We start from the raw sequence: 16,407 nt of genomic DNA, 5'->3' as shown, positions 1-16,407 counted from the left end.
CTCTGGCAATGGCCCTATTTGATCACAAAACCCGACGCTTGACATGTTTCGGTGAGACAGAGAAACATACAGATGAAAATAGACATTTTAAAAGTTCCAATAAAACGCATAAGATTAAAAGTAGCATGAACGTTAGTTGTGGATTCTCCACAAGTAAACAAAGGATTTTACAGCAACAAATTGCACTGGCTTCACATTTCTAAACCCAGATTTATTCTTCCAAAGCAAACTTATATACCATCAGAAAGTATGTGTTTGTTTCTTTAAAACTGTCCAGATACAGTAAACATTTATTTATAGTTACTGATTAATCGCCACTCTTAAAAGTTACACCAGTAGTTTAAACTGAAAAGAAACATTCATTACAGTAACTCTTGGTCAACATGAGTGCCATGTAGTAAAATCTGAAATAAAAATGAAAACAACCAGTCAGAAAATAAAATAGGCCCCTGCACAAAATTAATTTGCACATGTGCCGAGTGTTGCACTGTATACTTTAGCTAGATATAATTAAACCAGACATTGTGGTGTTTATTTGGTGTCAGGAGACAGTAAGCATCAAACCCAAACCTGTTGTTGCTACTGATTATAAAAATGAAGCAAATCTTATTTTGATGATGATTATTTGTGATGATGGCATTTCCCAAAGTATAATGTTTTTTGCTTGTTCCATAATTTATCATTGCATTATGTTTGCATTATGTTTTCATAATGTAAAGCACTTTGAACTGCCCGGTGACTGAAATGTGCTGCACAAAGAAATTTTCACTTGACGTACATCTTTCTTGTGCACATTAGCATAACAAAGCACTTTGCGTGGCCTGGATTCTTATTTATTAAAGCGCTCAATAAATCCAATTTACTCCACCTGTTTATCTTTGAATAAGAGTGGAGATTACCTGTGGCTAATGTAAGTTTGTCTGGTTAATTTCACTTTACGGAGGTCTGTACTACAAACATGCAACTTTCCTCTTGTTTGACATTTACTTTATTATTTATTTATAGCCCTCATATCCACAAAGCGTAGCTTACACAGTGACTGTGAATAAATGAGTAATGTATTTAAATACTCATTTTATTTAACCACACCCGCAATTTCCAATACTAAACAATCCATTCACTTGTACATAGTACTGGTATTGACCTTACAATCTGTTGGGCTACATAAAGAGAAAGGAAGACATCTTAATAATGTTTAATATGCTAAAATGTTTAATATGCATGTCTGTAAATAACAGGAAAGAAGGACAGTATTTCAAGTGTTGTGTCTACAAACAAGGCTATTACAAGATCTGTTGAAATTCAACTACAGTTAATGAGCTGCACTCGCCATCTGCACCCCTTGGTTGTGAATTTCAAAGAAAACTTAGAAAACCAAATATATACAACATAGAAGCAGCTTTGTTTATAAGGAACAGATGCCTATGTTTAAAACAGACTTCATTCCAAAAGTGTATCTGCTTCTTCTGTAGGTTGCATGAAGGGTGTGAGACATGAATGTCTTTAGTTCATGAAACAGCAGTCCACAGACAGCTTTTACTTCTTCCCTTATTTTATTATGGGGACAACAAAAAAAAAAACCTCAATTTGTCTTTGACCATCCGTCTGTTTCCCTTCACCTTTTGATGCGGCTGAGTCTCTCGCACATGATGGAGAGATACTGGGTCAGCTTCACCATGGCAATGATGACGGTTCCTCCGATCAAAGAGCAGGTTGGCCAGAATAAAGAGTGGAAGACGGCAATTCGACCATAAATCTGGGTCATGATGGCGCTGTCTGCCTTCTCTGTTGGGTCGACATAACACTGAACTGTGAGTTGAGTCCTGAGTCTCTGAGAAATGTCCTGAACCATGGCATGCGTGGCAGCATAGTCTTTATGACACTTTGGAATGTAGAAACACTGAAAAATAGAAAAAAAATTAATCATTGTGATTTGTCTGGTAAAAGGCAGATTTATATTTCACACTTTCTTTTATACTTGTCTAATACTTAGATATTATGGTAATAGTTGCTGTTTAATGAACCAACACGACTTACGTTAGAGATTTAACACTATATAATTGGCCGTGTAGTTTAACTTATTAAAAGGAACAAAAAGGAACTGTTTCTCTTGAAATCTACAATCATATTCTTTGTTTTGTTTACATTAAAGATGAAATAATTGTTCCCACAACATGACACAAAGCAGAGCAGTGCTGCCTGCTGTGTCCAGATGACAGTGGGCTTGTTGAAGCAGGTGCATGATGGCATCTTCAGTTCCAACTCTACGGTGATAAGCAAACTGCAGAGAGTCCTGATAAGAGCTTGTCTGCTTATTCAGGTGGGCCAACAGGAGTCTCTCCAGGACCTTCATGATGTGTGATGTCATGGCAACAGGTCTGTAGTTGTTAATGACTGATTGATGAGTTTTCTTTGGTACCTGAACCAGGCAGGATGTTTTCCACAACAACAGTACCTTCTGTTTGGTCAGGCTGAGGAGATGCTGCAGAATCCCTCAGAGGCCTTCAGGACTCTGGGGCTCACACCATCTGGACCTGCAGCCTTTCCCTGGTTCAGTCTCTCCAGCTTGTGGAAGCAGAAGAGTGACTGAGGCAAAGATAAAACATCTGAGGTTTCACAGGAAAGCTGTGGGTCAGAGGAGGGCAGGATGTCTGTCTGGTTGGGGACAGGAGAGAAGGATGAGCTTGTTCCCAAGATGAACCTGTTGAAGAATATGTTCTACTCATTTGATCTGTCCAGGCTTCCATCTTTCCAATCCTGCTTTTGCTTGGAGCCTGTGATCTTCATGTCTGATATTGTTCTGCTGGAAGTTGATCTCCAGCTTCTTCCTCTACTTTTCTTTGCTGTCTTGACTTCAAGTTGTTTCTGTATACTCCTCAATGATCCCTGTCTCCCTCCCTAAAGTCTCTTTTTTTCACGTTTTAACAGTCCCTTCGGAACACTGATGATGCATGGTTTGTTATTTGGGAACATCTCACTGTTCTGGTGGGGAGTTTGTACAGTCAGTGACATCATCTCTGTCCTTCCTACTGTATAGACACATAATAACTTATGTGTTATTATGATAATAATAATACCTTAACTATGTTTGCACATAGTTAAGGCCATCTTTAACTTCCTGTGACAATTTTTCACAGTTATCTTTTTATATCTTTGAACAAGGGATTTATATTCTGAGCAGAGAAAGACAAGATTGTGATCTGATTTGCCAAGTAGAGGTTCATTGTGTGGAGGTGTAAGAAGCATTGACACAGGCATACAACTGCAGCCTTTTACTTTCTCTGGTACAGCAGCTAACAAACTCATTGGCGTGTTGTGTCTATAGCTTAGCAACAAGAGATAGGATGACATCACATGCAGTGTCAGCAACAGCTGATGGTGGTTACCGAAATAACAATCTTGGTAAATGATACGGATAAAACTTACTAAGAGTTCAATATCCAGGCTGCAGAGACTACACCTGACAGTAGCACGTTCTTGGTGACACCACTTGTTGTTCAAACCAGACTTGTCCTTCGTGAATGACATGAAGCCACAGCTGCAGCATCTGTGGTTGCATACCTCGGGATTGCTGTCGTGTGTCTCCTCATTGTGCAGCAATCGGACCAGCCGTCCTGATGAGTTCAGGCTGACATACACTTGGAGACAGGGGTAACGGGAACTCTTCCAGCACTCTACTCCACAGCTGTATGAACAGTTTACATCCCACACTATGGTGGAGTTCACAATGGTGCAGCAATCCTCATCTGTCCACACACTGGAGAGACAACAGCAGTCATTTTTTAATACTGTGTCTTGGAAAAAGTATTCAAATTTCTTGATGGTTTCCACATTATGTCAGTGATCCAACATAAAACCGCAATGTATTTAAATGGGATTTTATGGGACAGGGCAAGACCACAAGACAAAGTAAGACATGATGAGTAAGCAAAAAGAAATTGATATTTAACATGAGAGAAAATGAAATTCATTGTTACCAAACATCATCAAGGCTACATTAATGAACAAACTCTGTTTGTTCACTTTTTGGATGCAAGGTAATGGTGAAAAAAAAACATGATGAAAAGTCAAGTTTTAAGTTCGTACTGCACACAGTAGACATGTGGTAGATGTATTTTGCATGTGTGCAAAGCTGGTGGAGACAAACTCCTAAAGATCTGCAGCTTTAATCACAGTGGAAGGTGGTTCTACTAGACTCATGTGTAAAATAATACATTTTAGATTTTTTAAAATGTTTATCTTCATTTTGAGAATCATTTAGCATTTGCCTTCTATATTAGAATTTGTCACAAAATTCACACAAAATGTATTTAAACTCATGTCTGTCATATGATAAAATGTATAGAAGAGGAAGTAGTTAGAGTATGTCTTTAAACCTGCCGTGTACAAGTTTTATAAAAACAATAATTTTTTTACATGGTTGTTCAAATGGTCTCCATATTGTGACAGTTTGGTATCTCCTCTGCCTTCTCCCAGTTCTGGCTAGAAACAACCAATCAGAACCAGGGGGAGGGTCTTGGTGCTCTGAATCACCTCTCCATGTGGTGCTGCTCATCCCCCCTCTAACATCCACCTTGCTCTTTGCTATGCTGCAGCTAGCATCACCTGCCGTGAATGCTAAGGCTAGTTAGCATGGCCACCAATGACAGGAAATAAATGGTTTTCCTGTAAGTGTTTTCTCTGACATTAGCACATTTAGCAGCGACTACGTAGGATTGATTGACAGCTTTAAGACGATCCTCCTGGGTCTGATTGGCTCTTTTTGGTTGGGGGCAGTGCATTCATAAACATGGTAATAGTAGCTCAGGGCCACTTCACAGATTATCTGTCTCATAACATCCTGCCACAACATAGTGACAGCTTTAACACATATGAAAAAAAAACATATTTTTTTAAAATAAAAAATTACATACTACACCTTTAAGGGACTGTAGATGTGATCACCTTTCCAGAAGTTGGTCCAGTATAAAACAGGACAGTACCTGTCAGAGTAAGAGCGCAGGATGGTGATGCCGAGGACGAAGTACATCATGACAGAGAGGAAGACCATGCTGAGGCCCAGCAGTATGGCTCTGTCCTCGCCTGCCCTCAGAGCCGTCACCGTCTTCCTCCTGTCCAGCACCTCATGGTCCCGAATCCTCTGGTAAATAGAACTGAACAGGTTTAAAATTATGTGAGTTTCTTGTGTTTTCCACATACTTCAGCAGGAATGAATTAATCTAACAAACTCAAAACAAAACTGGATCAGAGTAAAGGTGGTACCTGCATTCGTTCCTTCTCTCTGTGACTTTAGTTCCTACAAAGAGAAACATTGTTTCTGAGAAGTCTGGAGACGGGAGTCCACCGCTGCTGCTAGAGGATGTGATCCACCTGCAACAAAGAATGCAGCAACATTTCACACAACCTGGATTCATTGGGGCTGAATCAGGAAGGACCAACTAGATCATCTGTGAATTCTGATCGATTTTCATTTTCTCAGAGGAGAACTTTTGTTTCACCATGCTCTAACCTTGCAAATACAAAGTGACTCCAAGGGTCATATTTCTCCTTTAACATATGAGCTGATGAACAGACTGCAGTGGACAACAAGCGTTCAGAATACACTACATTTGAATATGTCATCATCACTGAGGTGATCCATCATGGCTCCTATTTATACACGTCCTAAATTTAACAAGTCTAATTCATCAATCAGCAAAAGCAGCCGATGTTCTAACTATGACTGTGAGTTGGGTATATTTTCAGCCTTACATACAATAAAGCTGATATGTTCAGAATCTTATTTAATTGCTTTTAGCCTAGATTAAATATGATCTCAGTAATTTTCACCAAGGAAAGTTGTATTTTGAGTGTTATTGTAGTTCTCAGGTATTAGTGCATCATGCTAACTGGCTATTTGGCAGCAGCATTGTTTTTGTTTTGTTTTTTTTTATAAATATGTTTTGATATTCTCATGCCATCAATAAAATGTCTTACTCCATTGACGAGAAATGTGGACTGCTTCTTTTTTTCTCCCGTTGCCATGGTGAATAGCGTTTAGGAAGGTTTATTCAGAGTATCTGCCTTCCACTTTGTTAACTCTGCTTTGTGAAACTGGGCCCAGGAGTTCACTGAGGTTTGGATTTAGTTGTTTTCAGATCTCACTTATGTTAATTAGTACTGTGTGCTTTTCAGTGATGTTGTTTTCATATATCTACATGTTATTGTTTACTGTGGTTTCTTGTTGTTTTCTCTCTGTTTGCAGGTGTAGGAGCAGACTTTTAGGGTGTTTCCTTGTATTCTCTATCCTTCTTCTTTTTAAGTCTTACCTCCCTCTTTCCCCTTTAACTTTCTACCCCACCCTTTTTCCTTTATCCTTTCCCTGCATTTGAAATAAACCCAAAGCAATGTGGTAAACATCAGAAACTGAAAAGAAAGTTACTCCAAACAAAAAGAGAATCTGGTCCCAATCTGCAATTAACTTCAGTCAAATGAAAGTACAATGAAAAAAAAAAAAAAAAAAAAAAAGCAGAGATCTTAACCCAACGCACACATCCTCATCTTTGGTTGCAGCTCAGGCATGGCTGGATACCAACATGACTGTTATAGTGGCCTTTGCTGATGAATTCACTGCTGACAGGTGATGGATAGGACTCAATGGCTGCAACACATGCCATTCAGCAGGACAATGATTTCAACGTTTTTTTTGTGGCAATCCAAAACCTATTCAGGGTGAAGAGGTGGAATATGATGAAAGGCAGAGCTGGAGCGCTGGCACAAACCCAGCTGAGCACCATTCCATTAGCTGATGTTCAGTCCAAAGACACCAGGCAGCAAAGCACTGAACATGGCTGAGAATAGCTGGACCAACATCAGTGAAGAATTACAATCCTGCATCTCCATTCTGAATAAATGGTTCACCTGAGCACTGCTACCAATCTGGGTGTTTTCACTACTGAGAATTTAACTGCTTAAATTCTAGCTCACCTCTCAACCAGTCATTTTAAGCTGGGTGGATAGAATTGCTACTTTTTTCTTTTTCATTTGAAGTGTCAAGGAAATACTGTCTTCCTGCCATAATCTGCAGAACGTATTGAATATAAAACAGTCTTGTGTTTTTCAGGCCAGGTAAGAAGTGATGATGAAGCAGAACCCTCCTGGTTTCTGGTGGTGCAGTCAGACAAAGAGCAACTGTTAACATATAGGAGCATTTCTCTCCCAACATGGCACAAGTAACCTCACAGCTTGTCCATCCATTGACCTATCCTGACTTTCCTTTTGATACACTTATTGCCTGTGACTGTTAAGTAAAATTTGCCTGACATAAAACCCTTAAAGTAGAAAACAGCTACACCCTTGTACCCTTGAAAAGAAAATAGAACAAATGAAGAAAAAATTTTTATACTTTTCTAACTAAGAAGTCATAAATCTAAAACTCAACATTCTTCTTGGGGGGAAAAAAAACTGAGACGACAAAGAGCTGATCATTTATCATCAATGGTCCAGATCCAAGCTATCATTCCAGACAATGTATCTTTGTGGCGGAGGTGAAAAAGTGTAACTGATCTGTGTTTGGCTGGTCTTCTTGTCTGACAGGTTGGGTAATTGTAACTGAGAGAACATCAGCATCTGTCAGCATAGATGTGGGAGGTATCTGCAATGTGTGGAAATAGAATGGTAGAGCATGGAGTAAGAAGAGAGGTGGTAGCTCTTAGGTCAAGGTTCAGCTCTAAGTCTTCTCTTGTTTGCAGTTGTGGTGAACAGACTGACTGATAAACTCTGGGTGAAGTCTGAGCAGAATATATGATTTTTAGCTAAAGTAGAAAGGAACTGGAAGAAAGTGTGGAGAAATGAAACCCTGCTCTGTAGCAGGACAGATCACATGTGAATGAGACAGAAGGCTGAACCAAAGAGATACAGGAAGTAGATGAGTTTAGGTATCCTGAGCCTGGGAGTAATAACATTTAATTTTTACTGCTTAAAACAATCTTAAAAAATACAATATGATTAATTTTGTAATTGACAGGTCCCATTTTTTTCTATTTCTAGGAACAAAAAATATATATTTTGTGGGGGATCCCCTTGTTGATCAGGGGTTCTTGAAATTATCCTAACATTTCCCCCTTCACGGCGCCCCTGTCCAGAAGTCATCAGTCCAAATCAGCAGGCAGTCACTGGGGTGAATGAAAACTGAATTAGTGCTGCCAACAATGAAACTTGTCCCTTTCCTGATGTCAACTTTTTACTTTAACATAGAAAGCACTCCTTCACCAGGGGCCTCATGCATATAGCAGCGTGCGCACAAAAAATGTGCGGCGCCAAAATTTATTCACAAGTCAGCATGTATAAAAATTAACTTTGTGTCAAAGTTTGTGTAAATATACATACACTTTTTCCCTGGCGTGAAAATGTGCGGCAGCCACGCAAATTTTTTCTGTGAACAATATCAAACTACAAAGTGTCAAAACTCACATAAATACACTGAAATCTGACTACATACAGTTATTTAGACCTTAAGAGAAAAAACATCGGGTACGATATTTTTAAAACATAACATGTTGATTATGTTTTATTAGTGTTTAGATTTATTTTAATAAATGCAGTTCAGATTGTTTGGGATTTTTTTTTCTTTAAAATGTATTTTTATTTTTGTCAGGTGACAGGCTGACAGTATGTGCCCTCAAAGCACCTTATAAATAAAATTTATATTATATTATTATTATTATTATTATTATTATTATTATTATTATTATTATTATTATTATTATTATTATTATTATTATTATAAATACTTATACTGCTTCAAACAAGGACGTTGCCATGGTTATTGCTTCACGTGGTGGCAGACTTCCGGCCGGGTATTTATACTAATTTACATATGTATTTGTGGGTGGTGACAGGGCGGACCAGCAGCTGCTCTATTTCCCGCAAATTAGGATTTATAAAGGAAAGGTGCGCGGCCACGTGTGTGCGCACGGCTTTATGTATCCGATGTTTTTTGTGCCGCGCACTTTTCTAAAATTTTCCCTATGCCAAGTTTTAGCACTCTTTTATGCATAAGGCCCCTGGTTCTCCTGGATGTTTCTTCCTGCTAAATCGGAGTTTTTCCCCTTCATTGCATTCTCGACATGAGAAATTGTTGTAAAATTGACAATCTCAACGCAAGTGATTGTGTTAATCAATTTACGTGTTTATCACACTTTAGTGTTTCCAACTGAAATATTTGTCAAAGACAACAGTAAACATAAAATGCAGTTTTTAAATGGAGGTGTTTGTTTTCAACACAGGAAAAAAGAAAACACCTAAACCTACATGGCTCTGTGTAAAACAAAAATAATTTTAAAAAAAGTACCAATGCACTGCCAAGGCGTCCCTTCCTTCATTGTTTGATGCTTACATAAAAACATACCACACCAACCCATGCATTCAATCACATGCACATGCTGGCTTCTTCTGGAGCAGATCATAAGATGCTTGTCTCTTTCTGACGCATTTAGTGTTCCTCTTCCTGGAAGGCCGGACTGGCAGGTGGCGTGGTGCTGGCGCTGCTGCTGCTGCTCTGAGTGACATGGTTGGGCTTGCTGGCATACATGCATGCTTTTACATGGAAACTCATGCTCACATAACTCTATGCTTGGATGCCCTTTTGGATCCCCTAACCTAACTATAAATCACACCATCAGTCTAATGTCATGACTTATGCTTCAGGACTTTGGTTTGTATGGACCTCCAACATTTGTAACATAGGCAGACATAGTTTCAGTAAAATTATGATCTTGTTACAGAAAGGTTAATTGCATGACAGTTTTATTACATTAGTATTGCAACTTTAATAAACAATAGTTTGTTTATTAAAGTTAAACATATGTTTTGTGTAAACCTCAAATCCAGACTGAATGTCGTTGCAAAATTGGTCTTGATGACTTCTATTTCAATGAAATTGTGTGTTTTCAAGTGATGTTATGAGGACTTTAGTCAGCTTGTTTTGTTTGTTTTTTTTTCTTACCCTCACAGTTTCATTTCTAAATACCGACAATTTATCATTAATACAGTTTTATATTAATTGTTTTTGAATCATCAATATAAAGCAACAAATAAAAAGGAAAATGTAACCAAGAACAGAGGAAAAAACTGGTCTTGTGTTGTTTTGGCTGAAACAAAATTCCTCTTCTGCACCATTTAGTATAAGAACTAAGGCAACGCACCAATGGTAACACTCAACTAGGAACTTTAACCAAGAAGCAACAAATAAGAAATAAACCATGGAGAAAGAAATAAACCATGGAGACAGGAGCATCAGTGGAGCAGCCAGGTGGCGCACAGAGCCGCCATGACATGTGATGAAACAAAGCATAGGCAATGAGAATGATGTATGTTCAGACAGCATTATAAGGAAAAAAAAACAAAAAAAACAAGAACAGCCGTCACTACCTGAGACACAAGTCCTATCATTCAGGGTAAAGAGCTGCTGTAAAGCGTCAGGTCATTTGTGAAGGTCACATTGCATGCATAGGCAGGATGTAAACTGTTGAAATGTCTGACAGAGGGCTGCACATGGCACAGTCAGCAGCCCTGTTGCCTTGTATCAAGACGGTATTGGTTTGAGTCCTGGACTGGAGCTTTTGTCCATGGATTTTCTATGTTCTCCATAGATTCTCTCTGGGAATTCAAGCTTTCTAACACAGGTCCAAAAACCATGACTGTTTGGTTTATTAGCCTCTCTAAGTTGCCCTTAGGTGTTTGTGTGTGTCCGTGCGTGTGTGTGTGTGCACAGTGGCATTGTCCCGTGTGTCTCTGGTGAATCCCGCCTTTTCAAAAAGAACACTGATGATAGGCACCAGCCTCACACGGCCATGCAAGGATGAGCGGGAATAGACAATAGACAGATTGTTTGATTATTTAGGAATATGCTGCTTTACCTCTGGGACAGAACTTGGATCTAGGAAAGATGTTTTTCCTGGCATCCTAAGATTTCTGCTGTAATATGGGAAACCACAGAGGTTTGTTTTATGCTCAGTTCACTACATATATCTACACAAGCTGATGAAGTATTTTTCAGCAATTCATGTTCAAACACTTTTAAACTGCGGGTGTACTATGTTGAAGTAGATCCAACCTTTTTCAAACAGAAAATTAAAAAAAAACAAAATAAGCCAATCCAGAGTTCTGGTCTCCGGTCAGCATGTAGTTGGTCACCTCTGGGAGGCAGAGGACACATATTTAACTGGCTAACTAAATATTTAGGTCCAACTTAAATATTTAGCTAATATGCAATTTGGTTTCCGACAAGTGGAAGTGAAATTTCAAAATAAAAGTTGGATTCCGGGGGCTGCTATAAACTCCACCAGTGAGACTGAATTGTTACTGAAGTAACATTTTTTTACTGTAATCATTGATTCTTTGCCCCCCAACATGTCCAACGTTTCAGATGAAAACATTGAATGTACTGCTTTAATGGCTGCAGAGAATCTGCAAGGAATGAGAGAAGAAAAGTTGTAGAAGTACTGGGAGACAGAATGCTGGAACAACGGGACTGAGCTGATTAACTGATTGCAGGTTTGAGGGGAGAGAGAGAAAGTAGCACAGGGACCTAGAGAATGAATCTGACAATCAAGCAAAACTAAAGACAGAAAACTTAATTGAACTAGAGTAACCATGAACTATTGGACGCAAGAAATAAACATAGTACACAAGAATCACTAAGAAAGCACTGAACTAAAGAAAAACAGGAACAATTTTGATCTAACCAAAATAAGAAACTAACAGAATAATAATGAAACCAGAATCAAATCAAACACCAAAACAACCCAAGATTCTAACAGTCCCATGTTTTCAACTAACACATTGGACATTCCAGGAAGAAAAGAATCGATGATAATAAGAGACAGATCTTACTTGAGCAATGATTTAGCTCTGCCAGCAGCAGAATTATGTAAAACCCAGCTTTTATTCTGATATTCTACTTCCGCTTGTCGACAAGCTACCTTGCATATACTTAGCTTGGACCTAAATATTTTGTTACAAGCTTAATATTTAGCTACCAACCTAATATTTAATTAACAAGCTAAGCATCCAGCTGGCTTGCAAAACATGTTAGCAAGCTATATATGTAGGTCTGAAGTCAATATTTTGTTATGAAAATTATTATTTTTTTAAATAAAATGTTTAATTTGGAAAATAAATATTTAATTTGGAAGTCAATACTTACCTCCCCCCAAACCTCTTCAATAGAGAGCAGGAAGTGAAGGACAGTGAGATTCAGACTGGCTCATCTGTCACTTCTGTTGTGATTGTTAGAATGAGTAATAGTAGAGCAGCAGGGACAGCTGGTGTTAATAGTCAAGATCAGACTCGGTGTCTCCTCACAGCAATGTAGCATTAATGAAATAATCCAGATTACTAAAGCGTCATTCTGGTACATGTAATTAAATTACTAAAGAAAGCCACAGAACAGTAGCTATAGTAGGCTCGTTCAAACGTTCTGTTATCAAAGTGTCTCAAGACACAAAACAATGTTACTGTCATTAAACACAAACAGTAGAACCAACCCAGTCCTAAATGATCACATGGACTAAGAAACCAATATCAACCTGAAAAATAAAAATAAAAACTGGAAATTTAGAAATGTATCATTTAAAAATATGGATTTTATATATTCCTAGTGTTTTAAAACACTAGGAAGTAAATACAAAACCATAGCTAATGAAAATCAAACTATGAACCTCTGTGATCATCAAAATTTAAAGAATCTCGAAGATTAGAAATGTGTTACATTGCACTTCTAGCTTTATTTAACTCTTATATTGTAATAAACTGTTCAATCATCCAGCTGCTTCTCAGGCGGATGCACCAATATTGTGTGTTATTTGATTCAAGTAGCCAATTAAATGACTAGGATCAATATTTTCTATGAAATATTAACTTTAAATTGAAAAGCCTGAAAGCCTGAATTGAGCAAGCATTTTAAATCTGGCAACAGGAATGCAGAAATGAAATTTAAGCACAAATTTTAAGGGGTGAACTTTTATTTTATAACTAGTGAACCTCCATGACGGTGCCAATGGGTGATAAAACTATATTGGTGCACAAATATCTTAGAAACAGCAGCAGTTCTGAGAAGCACGTTATCCTACTTCCACTGGCAGATTAATTTACTTACAAGATATTTTTCCCACATTATAAGTGAAATAATCTGCCAGTGGAACTTGTGCTTATTGATCAATAATAAGGAATTATTGACTTCAAACAAGTTACTTTTAAGTTAGTTTTGCCTTGTTTCGAGTTTTCTAAGGTATTTGCAATAGAAACTAGACAAAAACAAAAACACTTGGTAAGATTTTGTTTTTGCAGTGTAGGTTGTGTTGAGAAAAGCTTTTTTATTTAATCAAACTGAATTAAAAATGTTAATTGGATTAATTTTAGTTAGGTATTTCCACAACCACATCCTCACAGATAGGCACGAGATGCAAGAGATGCCACAACTTTGTAAACATCACATTGTAAACTTCCAATCAGTTATGAAATTCCTGGCCTGCAACACATTTTATCTAAACTCCTGTACAGAACCTAAGATTCTGAACTTACCCTAAAATGGAGAAGTCACCAAGACGTTTCCTTGCTCTAGGTTTTCATTGAGGCTGTATCCTGCTGTGTCCTGTAGGAAGTGCATCATGTAATGAGGATTTCATGAACTGAGCTACACTGGCAGTCTTCAGTATGCCTCTAGACTGTAGAGCGAGCAGCAGTCATTGGCCCTCACTGTGTACTCTGATATGTAAGTAATATTATGTGTCAGAAGGATTTAGGGGCAAGAATTTCAACAAACAGGTAAAGCAGTGACAGACTGTAAAGCAAAGAAAAAGTCAATGCACTGTTTCTAAAATTTAAAAATATTATTTTATACACAATGTCAGTTTTGACAGAAGATTATCCAGGAGAATGTGAAAACATTTTTTATAATCAGAGATGACATTAGATTGTCCACAATACAGTAAAGATTTTAAGAATATGGAGTCATTTCATTGAGAAAAATGCAAACTTAAGCTCAGAGAGCGTATTTCTGATCTATGATCCCTCTCATCAGTCTCTGATTCATTGCTAACAGAACCCCAAGGACAGGGGATTACTTACAAAAGCTTTGTGGAGCACAAGTCACATTAACACATACTGCTGTAAACGTTCCTGTGCAATAAATAGATTGGCATGTTAGCCCAAATCACAAAATCTCAAAGGCTTTTCAAAATGGAACATCACAGAGTGTAAGCATGGCTTTTAAACACAGGAAAGACGTCTTCAGGATTTCTGTTTTTGTTCAGTTTTTTTTTTAGAACACTTGACCCCATGTGTACTGATGCAAGGAGGTAGAAAACAAACGATTGTCCGTAGGAAGTCCAGGGCCAGGTTTTCTCAACAAGTGACTGCAAACTGCTGTTCTACATAGTCCAACTACATGATTGAAGACATTTCAGATTCTGCCTGCCAGTCCAGACTTGTCTCTGGTAGAGAATGTGTGGAAGATAAGAGACAAAAAATTGATAACTTGGATCTAGGGCAAATCTGGAAGAATCGAACAAGACTGCTTTGAAATTTCTGGACATGAAATTCCAAAGCAGTGTGATACTGTAAAGACAGTTCCTTAAACTTCTTCTCCCTGAAACAGTCAGACAACAGCAGAGTGTTTTCAGGTAGAGGCTTCTTTAGACCTGCTGTAACACTGACCACTAGAAGCATCCAGCCTGAAGGTATTGAAGGGATTTTTCTTAAAGACATCTTATATTTAACCACCAGAGGGCAGCAGAGCTAATGTAGGAGTCTGAGCCGAACCTCTCAGTTGTATTTTATTGTATTAAATAAAGAATATAATCGGCACTCAAAATAATTTTCATAAACCATACACACCCAAAACACTCCTAACATGGCATCCTGGATGTTTTACAGTTTTCTTGATGTCAGAGCAAAACTGCTGTTAAAACTTTTTTTTTATTTATTTTTTTATGAATACTTAAAGTTCTGATTACAGAACAAAATGTAATATGTATTATTTTTATTGCAGTTTCTCTGGAGGGTTCCATTTGTCTCCTATGGGCACTAAATGAGACTTCATTCTGGTGGGATGTCAAAGGGTTGATGACATCATTCATCGGTGGTCTTCATCATTATTTATTTCAAGTCTATTCAGTGTTTGCTTTATGTATCAGAAACTTCAGCAAAACCTTAAACATCATAGTTAATGGTTAAAACAAAAGAGTAAGGTGGGAAAACAATCATAGATGTGATAAAATATATCTTTCCTAAATTTGTTCATGCTTTAATAAAATCTGTTTTGTTTTGCAAAACATCTGCTATTATTGGTTCCTTTGGGATGTAACACAGATAATAACTGAGTAAAGTGTGTAAACAAATTAGTGTTTTTCAAAATTATACCAAAGATTTCATGCAAACCATAAAACAGTTTAATAGTGACTTAAAAGAGGGACAACCTCCATTCATATTATATACAATATACAAGTATATGTGTCACAGCATAAGGAGAGTAAAACCAAGACGGAGAGGACAGAATGAAAACAAAAACTTACTGTAAGTCTTAACCCTGGGCTGCAGAGGATGATGGTTAGCCTGAAGCTCCTCTGGTGCTGGATGCAGTTGTTACTGTTTGTATCAGCCGGCCAGAGACTGAGAGGACGAGAGGACTGCCAACGGTCAGGCCCACAGGATGGACTGGAATCCCATAAGCAAACAGATGGAGAATAGGAGGAAGTGGAGACTGTTCTTACCTTCCTGATGGCAGGAGACCATAACTGCACACACCTCCCATTCACTTAATGAAGCCAGGGGTCAAAGATTTCCCTTGCTCTATTGTTTTATTTCTTTACTCAAATCATTGATGGGTATTCAACAACATTCATTGAAATGTGTGTTTTTGAACTGCCAAATGTCAGCTACAGTTCATTCTCCAAAGACAATAGGGAATGGGGGGAAAAGTCAAAATTTGTGCTACAATGATAGATTCAGGGCTTAAAGTAAAAAAAAAATCCTGAGCCTGAAACTTAGAGTGGTGATAGAAATGAACTATACCATTTCTATCACAGTTTAATAAAGAGTGTCTTTGACTACTGCAAACAATTGCTTCTAACAATACAATTAACAATACAATTAGCTAAACGAACAAACTTAAATAAGACTTCAGTGCATTTCAACTCAAAACAAAATGTAAAATGTCTGTGCCCTAAAGGTTTGCCTTACAGGCAAAAATCCCTCAACATTAAATAAGAGTCCTTTCAGTCAATGTTTTTGCAAGTAATTTAGAACATGCAACATTACCAACTAAATCAGTTTCTCAACCTTTTTGGGCCAGCGCCCCCCCAGCCCTTATCCAGGTCCCTCACCGCCCCCCACCAAATAAGTTGTAGGCAACTTTGAACTGACTAT

General features: G+C 37.9%; 1 protein-coding gene across 2 annotated transcripts; it reads right to left on the bottom strand.

Annotated features, from left to right (window-relative positions):
• Nucleotides 1-628: 628 nt before the first annotated feature.
• LOC106937006 (calcium-activated potassium channel subunit beta-2) lies at nt 629-15,659 on the bottom strand. 2 transcript variants are annotated; one of them, XM_015018293.1, is made up of 6 exons: nt 15,555-15,657; nt 13,564-13,633; nt 5,263-5,370; nt 4,983-5,153; nt 3,562-3,757; nt 629-1,900 (listed from the first exon to the last, which is right to left on the bottom strand). In XM_015018293.1, exons 3-6 carry the CDS (start codon nt 5,310-5,312, stop codon nt 1,616-1,618), a joined length of 702 nt encoding a protein of 233 aa, XP_014873779.1. In that variant the 5' UTR covers nt 5,313-5,370; nt 13,564-13,633; nt 15,555-15,657; the 3' UTR covers nt 629-1,615. The 2 variants fall into 2 exon arrangements, with proteins under 2 accessions (XP_014873779.1, XP_014873780.1); XM_015018294.1 differs by lacking the exon at nt 13,564-13,633 and having other exon boundaries at nt 15,555-15,659.
• Between the last annotated feature and the right edge of the window lie 748 nt (nt 15,660-16,407).

This window comes from Poecilia latipinna, unplaced genomic scaffold (assembly GCF_001443285.1).
Source record: "Poecilia latipinna isolate Pla-1442-1.1 unplaced genomic scaffold, P_latipinna-1.0 Scaffold2262, whole genome shotgun sequence".
Taxonomy (NCBI): domain Eukaryota; kingdom Metazoa; phylum Chordata; class Actinopteri; order Cyprinodontiformes; family Poeciliidae; genus Poecilia; species Poecilia latipinna.
Note: the sequence above shows the minus strand (reverse complement) of the source record. Positions and strands in the feature narration are given on the sequence as shown.

Coding starts and splice junctions, on each gene's coding strand:
- LOC106937006 (XM_015018294.1), bottom strand. CDS start 5,312: ATGTTTCTCTTTGTAGGAACTAAAGTCACAGAGAGAAGGAACGAATGC. Junction 5,154..5,262: donor GAGAGAAGGAACGAATGCAG/GTACCACCTTTA, acceptor AAACCTGTTCAG/TTCTATTTACCAGAGGATTC. Junction 1,901..3,561: donor CACACGACAGCAATCCCGAG/GTATGCAACCAC, acceptor TCTATTTTTCAG/TGTTTCTACATTCCAAAGTG.